Here is a 12428-nt window from a genome sequence, read left to right as displayed (position 1 = left end):
CCTGCTGGTTAAGCCACCAGGCTGTGGTGCTTGGTAAGAGCGGCCCTAGGGCATTAATAACTGCCTCACCCTGCCAGCCTCACCTCCCCTTCTCCCAGCCCAGATCTGCCCACCCTGCTCAGGCCCACACTGCATCTTTGCTGATGGGGTTCCCTCTCCCATCCACTCCAACAATGCCCTTCCATCCAACTCAAACCCCATGAAGCCCCGAGAGGGATCACAGGTCACAGCATTCTCTCCTGCCGGAGTTTGTCTGGCCTGTCTGGCCATTCTCACATTCCTCTCCGGCTGTTCTCTAATGACTTCGTGTACATTAGACTTGCCTTCCCAACACGACTGTAGGATCCACGAGGGCAGGAGCTGTTTCTGACATTTCTGTCCGGCAGCACAGCACTGTGGGTGGCCACAGCAGGCGTGTAAGAACTACTGAGCTGAAACATCCTTCCCAGGCAGCCCCCTTCACTCTTCCCTGTAGCTGATTTCTCAATAATACTTGGTGAGTGGGTGTGGCCAAAAGACAGCCTCCCCTCTTTATCCTGCCCTACTTTATAAAGATGCCTGTCAAAGCAGCTACAACACGCGGTTGCACATATTTTTGTACCAGACCTTTTCCTTCCACTAGGCTGTAAGCTCCTCCATGCAGCATCCACCTCTCATATGCGTGCATAACCCCTGCATTTGCAACAAGTGTAAATTGAATGGATAAACATGAGCATATGGCCCAAACTTCTGACCATGGGTCCAAAGACCCTGTAAGCGTTTCAAAGGATCCACGAACCCCTGAAATGGTGTGCAAAGGGCCGTGTGCATGTGTAGCTTTACATATGTAGTATGCATTTCCCCAGGGAGAGAGTCCATGGATCTCTGAGAAACTAAAATAAGAGCCAAGACTAAAAAAATGTTAAGACCCAAAGCTGCAGAGGAGGAAGCTGACATTAAGCCCCTATCCTGTGCCTGATGGTTTAGGTACCACTATCCCCATTTTACAGGAGTGGAAACTGAGGTTCAGAGAGGGGATGTCTTGCCTATTCCAAGTGGCTCAGAGCAGACTCTGGAGCTACTAGTAGATAGCCTGGGTTCAAATTCCACTTTCACTGCTTTCCAGCTCAGTTACAGCACGTTTGCGTATATGGACCAAAATCGCACAGCTAGAAAGTGGTGATCTTGGCCAAGTTACTGAATTGCTCTGTGACTCAGTTTCCCGATCTGTAAATTGGAAGAAGGGTCCCTACCTCGTAGGCTGTTGAGTGGAGCTGACGTGTTGATGGATGCAAAGTGATCAGAATGGTGCCTGACGTGGGGCTGGGACTCTGCAGAGGATGGTGATGAGGGTAAAGAGGAAGAAGCCGGGAGGGGCAGAGCTGAGATTCAACCCAGGCCTGTGTGCCTCTTGCCCCTCTCTATCACCACTCCCAGCCTCCGCGCGCCACAATGCCCCATCTCACAGCCGAAACCCTCCTGCTCCCTCCTAGGAAAAGCCTCCCGTCCTGAGAAGCGTGGCTTCCTGGGAGGACGGGCCCGTGGCCACCAGCTCGGCAGGCAGTGCCTGGCAGTTACATAAGGAGCAGGCGGCAGGTCATGAGCTGCCTTCCCAGTCAGCAAGGCGGAGCCTGCGCAATCAAGACACTTGGCGCTCCTGCCCTGCTCTTCATTTTCCAAGAGCTTGACCAGCATCCACTAATGGAAATTAGAAGGGGAAGGTGCTCATCCGTTCCTGGGGCCCCGTGCTGACATCCGAACTCCATTTATAATTTCCCTGAGTCCATCACTGCGCCCTGAGCTCAGAAGGGCTGCTCACATCCATCCTGCTGCATCTTCATGGCTCCCGTGTCCCACCGCCAGCCTGACCCTTGCTCCACTCCAGGCAAACAGAGCGGCAGCAGTAAAGTCTTGATTCTGACCTCACTTCTACACCTGGGTCCCCATGGTAACCCCATCCCAGGTGAAGCACTGACCAAGGCCTTGGCCCAGCCCAGTCCTCTGCACTGCTTTTTGAGTTTGCATTGGGTAAGTAACTTTGTATTTTTCCTGCAAAACCATCAGTATTGACCCCATTTGCTGGAGCATTTTTCATTCATTCCTTTAATGCAATTAGAATCGAGTTTCTCCAGCATTAGGGGAGATGTAACAACAGTAGGGGAAAATTGTCGTTTCATTCCCAACATCAACACGCCCACTCTGCCCAAATTCTCTCTCGGGTGCTAGCTCGCTCTACCCACCCAGATGGCAAGGAGAATACTAACAAGGAAAATCACTCTTCAAATCTGCCTCCAAATGCAGAGGCAGAAGCTGTGTGGGCGGTCTCCCCTCAGTAATTACATGGGGGCTCCAAGCTTCTCTGACAGTGTCCTGCCGTTGAGGAAATCTAATGCCCACTGGAAAGCCCCACACTGGTCCCATCCCACTGGTCAGAGGTGAGTGGCGAGAGTCCATTAGACTCTAGCAGGGCCCTAAACCATCCTCCCAGAGAGGGTCAGTGACTTGCCCAAAGCCACGTGCCTGGGAAGCTGAGGCCAAAACCCTGACCTGCAGGCTCTTACTCCTGGGTGTCTTCCACTGTACCACACTGCCCCCCACTCAGAGGGCCTGCAGCTGCCAGCAACTCAGCCCTGGTCCCCCCTGGGGACTAAGGCTTCAGTTTACTGAGCCACTGCAGACAAAAAGGGAAAGAGGGAACAAGTGTCTTTCATGAACCAACATTTTCTTTGGTGTATTCCAATTCTTTTTGGAAACCTTCCCACTTCCTGGCATAGGTCCCTTGTGATGTCTTACTCTTGCCATCCTCCTTCGAGGTACCATGATTTTGTCAACCAATAATCAAGCCTGCCTTCCTTTCTCCCACCCATCCATCCAACCATCATCTATCCATCATCCATCTATCTCTCCATTCATTTATCCACTCAGCTTCCCTTCCATCCAACAAAGCCTTCTTGAGCACCTACTATGCCCTCAGCTCTGTGCCAAGCACTCAGCACTTCTTCCCCACTGCTCCCCAGAGCGCCCACTCCAGAAATGTCCATTTCTCTCCTGACCCCTTCAGAGCCTAGACCTGACTCGCTTCTATCAACTCTCTTAAGAGGTTGATCTGATAGACAATTCTGTGCTAATGCACTTGCATTAGACCCATTGGTCCCTCCAAACTGGCAGCAGGCAGGGACTTTGGAGTTCTGAGGTCAGCTGAGACCTGCGTCCCAGGGCCTGAAAGACAGCTCTACCTCTCTTCTCCTCGGTACTGCTCCCCACTTCCCTCCCACCTCCACTGAGGCCAGAGCAGAGGTAGCCCCTACATACGTATGCAGAAGTCTCCATTCTCATAGTAGCCAGGGCAGCACTGGGACCTCCGTCGGTACATGGTCCGGAGGCCACGCCGATACGCCGTCTTATAGCTGATCCTAAGGCACAGGGGAGAAAGCCACTTGAAAATATTGAAAATCAATCACTCCTGTTAGAATGATATTTGTGTTGAGCTCTATTGAGGATGCCATTCAATAATCACTTTAAAATGCATGGTGGCTTCGAATATGAAGGAACACAATAAAGAACAATCGATGGCGGGCTTGGGCCATTGTAATACAGAATGAAACGGTGTTTGTTGCACCTACTGACTTTCCCCCACTCTCTTCAGAGTGATACTTAGAAGGGTTGCAGGAGATGCTGTCTGAGTGACATTGTGGAGGTTAACTGGGGAGTTTTCCTTAAAACTTCAAGACCCTGTGCTGGGGGGGGGGGGGGGGGGGGGGGCCCAGAGGGTACTTGGATGGGACTGGGATTCTGAGAGTTTCTATGCCTACTGCCAACACCCCAACAAGCAGACTGCTTATGGCCCCCTGGAAATTGGTCCACTCGCTTGGAGACCTGAAGCACAGTCATCAAAAGGACCCTCTGAGTCTGACTCAGACCCAGAGGTGAGTTAATCTCCCTCACACCAAAATGAACACCTCCTGGGAAGGGCTTTGCATGCCATCCCTGGGAAGGCCCAGAACCAAGCCTGGCTCTGCAGAGAACAAAGCTACACACGGAAGGGAAGCCACAGGCCCGGAGAGCAAAGGGCATTCTGGACTGGGAATCAGAGACCTGGGTTCAGTCCTTCTGCTGACATGGGCGTTGAGACATCACCCTGTGCCAGAGAGATTTATAGGCAGAATTTCCTTCCATTCCCTCCTTGAGGCAGGTAGCTTCATTATGCCCTTTATTTCATTTCTCTTTTAGGGTTTTTATTCTTACTCACTTTGTTTTATGGATGAGAAGACCGAGATTCAGAGAAGTTGACTTGCTCAAGGTCACACAGCTAAAGAGTTTTAGAGCCAGGATTCAAACCCGAGTCAGTCTAATTTCAAAGCTACTAGCTTAACCTACTGCCCTGTGCCAGTTCCCACAGGTGGCTTTCTGCGTTTATGGGATGGCCATAATGAAAGAGTAAGAAAAGGGCAATGGATGGTGTGAGAACTGAGTCCTCAGGAGAGTCAATGGGATATTAAGAGGCAAAGCTCCTTCCTCACACATAGGGTCATAATGGAGGAGATCTGAAGGGGCCATGAAGGACCAGAAAGAGAAAGCAAGTCCCCAAGGTCATGTCATGTAACTAGGACTCAACCCCAGGTCCTCAGGCCTTGAAGCCAGAGCTCTCTCACTGCCCCCCAGCACCGGGGGTGCATGCCCTGTGGACCCCTCCTCAGGGGGCAGAGAGCAGGGGCGGGTCATGGCAGTTGCCGACCGTCTGCTTTCCACGGAGGGTCAGGCCAACGTGGGAAGGGAGTCCTACCACACAGGCTCCCAGTCCTTAAAGCCCTCGCTTTATGACAAATGACAGTGTGGGACTCTGGGGAAATCTGTGATATTTGGGAATGTCGTAAACTAAGGTCATTCTACTTTGTCAAAAACCCCTAATGGAAAGTAAGCTGATCTCAAAGTGAAGCTACGTTCCCGGCACAGGGAGGCAGCTCCTGGCAATTCCGGGGGTGGTGTAAGCCTCTCAGGTAAAGAGCAGCTGGGGTTGACTCAGAGGTCACCAGTCCGTTCCTCCCTCCAAACAGGGCTCTCCCCAAACCCTCCAGCGGAGAGGTGGTCTTGACATCACTACAGCCTCTCAGGAGAGATGCTCCCACTGCCGCTGGCTTGCCCATCCCTGCTTGTCCCCAGGGCTGGGTGAGAAGCAGGAGAGGGAAGGGCGGGGGCCAGGCTGCTGTCAGGAGGAGGATGCTGCGTTCGTTCAAACAAGGCACTCCGCACAGAGGCAGACTGATGGTGCCGCTGTCAGCGTCACACTCCGGGTCATCAGGAAGGCTGCAAGGCGACTCAATAATTTAGCAAAAAAAATTCGTGTTCCAGGAATGCAGCCTATTTTAATAAGCAGCCACTCACTCACCCTTCCCCAGCGGTGATGAACGGCAGCCCCGGCCTCCAAGCACCCAGCAAAGCCGCGCCTCAGAGCAAACTTGGCTGGTTCAGAGCCTGACCGGCTCAGGGAGGGAACAGGACTTCTATTTCTGCCTCTGCCTTGACCAGGTCCACAAGCAGCTAACTTGGCACAACTGGGGGAGTTGGGAGGAGGCACTGGGTCCCGCCTCCTCATTTCACAGCCAAGGGCTAGAGGAAGGGGATGGGGTAATGGCTGAGTAGTTCCTGTTAGACCAACCCTCGTGCAAACAGTTATACAGTCTGGGGAAAGTAGAAAAAACAACTACCTGAAGGCACTAGAGAGAGAACAAAGGTGGATACTAGAGGGGAGTAGACACTTGGAAGAAGGGAATGACCCTGGGCAAGGTCAGTCCAAGGACAGACGGCAGTCAGCAATAAGAACTCCAGGTGGCTAACATTTAGACAGAAGACACGCAGCCTTACTGGCTTGAAGAACCACAGGACAAATACAGGGTGGACTCGGCAGCTAGAAAGGGAAAAGGGAAACTCCAGAAAGACAAGAGCCACAAAGAGGAAGCCCATATCCTTGGTAAAAATCTGCCCAAACTTCTGTCCCCTGAAACTGTGTGTGTGGAGGGCAGGTTACAAGCAGCCCAGGTAAGGCTAAACCTAGTGAACTCTCAGTTTGGAAATGGAGCTTAGCCAAGTGAGCTGGCTGATAAAACAAAGCAAGCAAGCAAGCAAGCAACAATAAACTGATCCTCCCTAGAGCAGGGGTGGGGAACGCCCGGCCCGAGGGGCGTCCATTTGGTCTGGCCCCGCTGTTTTCACAGCAACATAATTTTCAAGTTGACAATTTTGCATGGCCCGTGAATACTGTTATAAATACCCAAATGGCCCTTGGCAGAAGAAAGGTTCCCCACCCCTGCTCTAAAGGAACATAACAGAATTCAGTCTCTCCTGTCTCTGCTGTTCATAATACTCAGCATACAATGAAAAATTACTGGACGTATAAAGAAACGAGAAAAATATTACCTACATAAGAGAAAAGGCAATCCATGGAGACCAACTTTGAGATGACCCAGTTGTTGGATTAGCAGGCAAGGATTTTGAAGTGGTTATTATATCCATGTTCAGTGTCTCACAGGAAGTTACTAGAAAACCCCAAATGCCAGGACTTTGGCTTTTCAGCATAAGGTGGGTTTCCCCATTCACCACGATTCCTGCATAAATCATGGTGAATGGAGAAAGCAAGGAAATATGGAACCAACACAGATGCTCAGCAACTAGGAAGTGAACCTTCTAGGTGGTCTCTCACTCATTCTTTCATTTACTCTTCATCTGCTGTTTTTTCAACCCTGAAGTAACAATGCCACCTTGGGTCTAATACCTCACTGTTCTCCATTCTCCCCTGCACTTTTCAAAGTATTTTCATATCCCCGGCCTCACTGGACCCTGCAGGCAGGTAAGGCAAGGATCATTCATCATGGCTTTCCCAGGGTCATCCAACAAAAATTGTTCTCTCTTCCTCCCCACCCCCACCCCCCTTTGCCTGTGACATGGGAGCATGTCGTGATTTGCAGGAGGGCTGAGGCAAGGGAGCAGGATTCCCACAGGCAGTGGTTGAGATGCTGAGAGGGTGCTGACTTCTAGCCTGCGCTCTGTTCTCCAAGGCATGGGACTTCATCTGCTCTGAGGGAGGAGGGGGGGACGCTGTTCTAGGTTGGATTTCCCCCCAAAAGCAGACCTGAGACAAGGATTCAAGGACAAGTCCTTTATTTAGGAAGTGACCCTAGAAAGCACTAGGAGGGGAATGGGAAAATGAGACAGGGAAATACAGGCAGCCAATGTAGGGTGTGCTATTGAGCAGGTTACTGTATGGGTGACCGAGCACCTCTGGAATACACTCAGAGTTGTCCCCTCTGTTCTCAGGGGAAGGAAGCTGGGGTATTTACCTACCAACTCCCTACCCGTTACTGGTTGAGGAATGCCCCCAAGGGCATTAATTCTCAGGTGCTTCTAGCCTGACTGGCCTGTTGCTCCTCTGGCCAGAAAGAAGCCCGCAGCAGAGCATCTCTGGGGTTTAGTGTGAAGAGGGAATACCAAGGGGATATGGGTGATGCTCTGACCACATCTGTCACAGAGGCCTTTTACTAACTGGCAGAAAGGCAAACGCTGAGGGCCCAGCACCCTTTCCCTGTCTGAGAGAGGTACTCACCTGTGCCTGGTGCACTTGAACCAGTTGAGGATGTCTGTGCATCGTGTGTAGTAGATCTGGTCAAAGGGGTGTGCGTATGATTCTTGGACAGTCACGGCGTAGCTGAGAACCAGACGGGAGATGGAAGCCACAGTCAGCACTTGGGAGTCTGAGCTGATATTCAGGATGGGGCCTCCCTCCCCAGGGAAGCCAGGCCTCAGCCAAGTGTCCAGGGGCTCCACTACCCCCTCTCTCCCGCCCCACTATCCTCCTTCTGCCCTGGATACCCTTGGCATCCAAACCTACCTGATGCCTGGTTGGATGTAGGATGCATGCCTTATTGCCCTTTGGCCCAGCTCATTTCCCTGAAATTCTAGTTCATTTGTTCATTTAACAGAGAAAGAATAAAGGAGGGTTTAGGTTTATTCTATGTGGTTTTGGAAAGCAGAGCCAACAGTTTTAAAATATGTATTTAGCCCAGCCAGTGTGGCTCACTGGTTGAGTGTTGACCTATGAACCAGGAGGTCATGGTTTGATTCCCAGTCACGGGCACATGCCCAGGTTGCAGGCTCAATCCCCAGTGTGGGGTGTGCAGGAAGCAGCCAATCAAGAATTCACTCAATATTGATGTTTCTATCTCTCTCTCCCTTCCTCTCTGAAATCAATAAAAAATATATTTTTAAAAATACATGTGTTTAGATCTTTATGGTTTTCAAAACACCTGCATGGAAGTTAATTTTTGTAGCAACTCTGTAAGTGGTCCCATTTTATAGATGAAGAAACTAAGGCTCAGAGAGACTTGCCCGGGTCACACAGCTGGTAGCAATAACTGTCAATATGTATTAACTGCCCTGCATTGAGTGTTTTAAACCCTTTTAATCCTCATACAATCTTATAAGAGAGGATGAGTGACATCCCCAAAGTTATCAGTTACCTTCTGCACTATCAAGGTGGCATCTCATTTTCCTGCCTGTTAGTTGTAAAAATGGACCCATGGGTGGAAGCCACAGGGAAGCAGGTCTCAACTTCACAAAAACAAGCCTTCCCTCCTGCCTACCCTGGCAGGAGGTGTATGAAAAGGCAGCCAAGCCAGAACATAAAGCACAGACTCACACCTCCTGTGCAGGCTGGGAGAGGACGGCGGCTGAGATTTCAGAATTCATTTTTATGTATGTTGGTACTATTCAGTGTTTTCCTCCCAGAAGGCTCGTTGACCTGGGCCAGATGGCCAGGTCCAGGCTATAAAAGCCTGTCTGCTTTGCCTGAGGAAACTGTTGGTTTCCTTGCAAGGGGTCTGGGCAGACCAGCTCCCTGACTCCGTCCACAGCAGGCTCTCTGACGCCAGAAGTGTGAAAGATCTAGAACTCAGAAAGAGGCCAGAGCAGTCAGCCCTGTCCAGGAGGGAGTGGGGAGGTGGGACACGCTGTTCTTCTGAAGCACTGAGGACGTAAGAGGGCCCTTGGTGAGCCTCTACCCGGCGAGCCATGCCTCAGAGGCACATATCTATGCAGATATGGCCCAAAGTCCTGTTTTATCTCCAGGCTTGGAGAAACTGAGGCAGCTCCACACCCACGCCTAGCTTCCCAAAGGCCCCTTCCACTCTGAAATTCCATGACCCTGTGCTCTGGCACTTCACTTAGAGGAGGGAGAATGAATGGATGAGAGGGCATGGGCTCTGGGTCAAGATTGAAACCTGTCTCTTGTTAGCAGCATGTCCTCAGACATATAAGCCTTCCTTTCCTCACCTGGAAATCTGAGCTAAATATTCCCAGGGAGTTCATGTAGCTATTGGGAGGATTAAAGAGGGCAATATCTATATCTATATCTCAGGGTGGTGGGAAGATAATAAATGTAAAATGCACAGTGTCTAACATGCTAGCCATCATTAATATAAGACTGGCAATAGTTCACCTCCTGTGCCAGGCACTGAGGAATATCTCCTCCCGGACCATGGTAGGGGAGCCAGAGCAAGCCCCACCCACAGAATGACCTCCCTGCCTTTGTTAAGCACTCAAGGGTTCAGACACCCCCCAGCATTGGGGACAGTGGGTGCTCAGAGAAAAGGCATCAGCCCGACGGAGGGGGCGGGGAGGGGGTCATAAGGAACAGAGCTGGCTCTGCAAGACTGCCCTGAGCCAAGCCAGTCTGTCAATGAGACCTTGAACCAACTCCAAGACTCTGGGGTGAAGTGTGTGCCCCTGGTTTCATGGCTGGATGGTTTAACATGCTCATTTGCCAACATGCTAATGAGGGGCCAGATTAATCTTGTAGAGCTGGGCTTTACTAGCCTGGGGAGGTCTTTCCGCTGGGTTTTATGGTGGAGGTGTATAATTAACGAGGAGCCCGCCAGAAGCACTAATCCAACTGGGAAATTCTCCCCAAGCGGTCTCTGGGGACCGGGTGTGTTTCTGGAATGACACAGACTAGATCCATCCATGTGTAACTGGCAGGAGAGCTCAGTTGGAAAAGCCAAGAAAAAGGAGGCGCTTGGTACCACAGGGCATCACTTCAAGGGCATTAAAGATGCCCAGAGGGTCCTCAGACCTCATTTTAGCTGTTAGGGTTACTCTTCATTCTCCCACCAAAGCTATATATTCAGCTGACAGCCTTATACACCTGAAATGCCAGCTCTGTGCAGGCTGGGCTCAGAATATGTTCACATTCCAAACTTATTCATATTGGGCAGGTTTAGAAACTTAGGGAGTTTGGTTTAAGTTTGAACTGATCCACTGGTGCAAATGGGACCCAGACCAGAGGGAAGTCAGGGTGGGCTTCCTAGAGGAGAGAGACCTAGTTGGAGGCAGTAGGAAAGGCCAAGGTGAGCAGGGAAGGAGGTATGCGGGGGCTGGGATACAGCACAGACACAGGCAGGAAGCAACTGTCTCAATGGGGACAGGTGGACAAGTCAGGGCTGATGAGACTAGAGTCCATAAACCAGAGACTAACATGGAATTCTACCTGATCGCTGTCTCACCCACTGGGAAATAAAGGTTTAAATTCACCATAACCAGGAGGCCAAGGGGCCTGAATCACCTCACAATCACGTGGAAACCTTGTGAAAGATACATATTCCTAGGTTCTATCCCAAACCAATGGAATCACAGTCTCAGGAGACTCCGTGTTTCATTCACATTCCCAGTGAGCCTTTGTGCATGAAATCTGTGATAACCATTCCCGCAAAGACAGAGTTGTCAACAAGAAAAGGCAATAATTGAGCTTTTTGTTCCTCAAAGCACTTTTGTGAAACTGGATCCCTGACCCTCCAACAAGCCGGAGGTTCATTCTCCCCGCTCCCACCTTACAGAGGTGGAAGTAGGCTCAGAGTGGCTTGGAGACATGCCCAAGGTCATAGAACTAACAGCTGGAAAACTCCAGACTGGAATGAACCAGGGTCTACTGGTCATAGATCTCGTGTTCTTCCCACTTCACTGAAAAGGGGCACACTGCCTTCTGCCCCAGCCCGACTCTGTGGGGACTCCCCGTAGAGCGCCAGTCACCTGGTGCAGGCACTGTCCCTCCAGAGCCCTGGGTGAGGTGCTTTCCCTGCCGTGAGACGGGACATGCACCCTCATGGGCATGGAGCATGGACCACCCCCTCACCTGTCCTCCTCCCCCATCTGCTTCCCCCATCGGGCCCTCGTCTTAATTTTATTCATTTGATTTATTAACATCTAAGTGGCAGAGTCATCCTGGTCAGCATGGCCAATCAATCCCAGGGTTTAATTTCGTTTTTCCTGATTGGGTCTCTGGTCACTGTCCTCTGCTCACCAAAATCAATACGTTAACCTTGTGCTTCAAAGGCAGACCGTCTGCAGGGCCCTGGCCTACTCCCCGAGGACCTCGTACCGCAGCCGGCTCTTCTGCCTCTGCCCTCAACTGCCCTTCCCTGAGCAGCCCCCCACCCCCCTCCCCCATCTCCTCAGGGCAGGCTGCTGGCCGCCCACATGTCCAAGCTGCTGCACTGTTGCCAGTCCTGGGAGACCAGGAAAGACTTTATAGCATCAGAAAACAACATATCTGGTCCAGAACAACTCACCGCACCCACCTGGCTATGAATGGGCACTGAGCCTCTACTTCCTCGTCTGTAAAATGACTGGGAAGTGGGAATGCAGGGAGGAACATGAGACTGCATCACTTAAACAACCTGTCACTCAACCCCCTGCACCCTGACCTCCCACCACAGCGAGTCTCAGACAGAATCTGTCCTGCTTTGTCCTGTCTTTCAGCTCCATGCTGTCTCTCTAGCTGGGCTGTAGGCCCTCAGTGGACAGCTTCTGTACCCAACAGTGCAAAGCTCAGGTGAGTGCCTGGCCGTCTGAGACCCATGCCTTACCTCTCCCAGTGGCTGCACACGTTGGGGTCCTCGGGGTTCAGAGCGAGGACGGTTCGCAGGAGGGAGAAGACAACGAGCCCTGCCACTGAGCGTGCCATCCCGGGCCCTGTGCAGAGAACAAAGGAGGTCGCGTCATTAACCAGCCCGCGGTCCCGGGCATCTGTTTGGCGCTGAGACTTCTCACATGAAGCGGCTAAGCAGACCGGCTAAGCAGACGAAGTTTCCCATCATCGGTGCGCGATGAACATTGATATTTTTACATTTGCAGTCTTTGACTAATGCAGTAACACTTCACGGGTTCTGAGTAACCAAGGAGTAGGAAGCCTGACTCAGGGAAAAGTCAAAATCCCAAGCCAGGGCATCTGAGAGGGCTTCGGATTACGGACTGCTTTGAAAGTTAGAGACCTTCTCCCCAGAAAAATGCCCCCACACATTTGGCTATGGTTTCAGGGTGTGCTCGGGCCCATGAGCCCAATCTTGGACCAAGAGCCCTGATTTAACTGCATTACAGGCAACGCCCTCCCTCTGTCCCCTTCTCCC

General features: G+C 51.4%; 1 protein-coding gene across 3 annotated transcripts in view; it reads right to left on the bottom strand.

Moving 5' to 3' along the window:
- MEGF11 (multiple EGF like domains 11) overlaps positions 1-11986 on the bottom strand; it is a 232459-nt gene extending 220473 nt beyond the window's left edge. For all 3 annotated transcript variants that reach the window (XM_028141887.2, XM_008139107.3, XM_054716115.1), the window contains exons 1-3: positions 11889-11986; positions 7577-7678; positions 3292-3392 (exon numbers count right to left, since the gene is read on the bottom strand). In XM_028141887.2, coding sequence (XP_027997688.2) covers positions 3292-3392; positions 7577-7678; positions 11889-11986 — 301 coding nt within the window. The remainder of the gene's footprint in view (positions 1-3291; positions 3393-7576; positions 7679-11888) is intronic.
- Between the last annotated feature and the right edge of the window lie 442 nt (positions 11987-12428).

The sequence above is a fragment of the Eptesicus fuscus genome, chromosome 5, assembly GCF_027574615.1.
Source record: "Eptesicus fuscus isolate TK198812 chromosome 5, DD_ASM_mEF_20220401, whole genome shotgun sequence".
Lineage (NCBI taxonomy): Eukaryota > Metazoa > Chordata > Mammalia > Chiroptera > Vespertilionidae > Eptesicus > Eptesicus fuscus.
The sequence above is the reverse complement of the archived record's forward strand: the minus strand, read 5'-3'. Positions and strand labels throughout refer to the sequence as shown.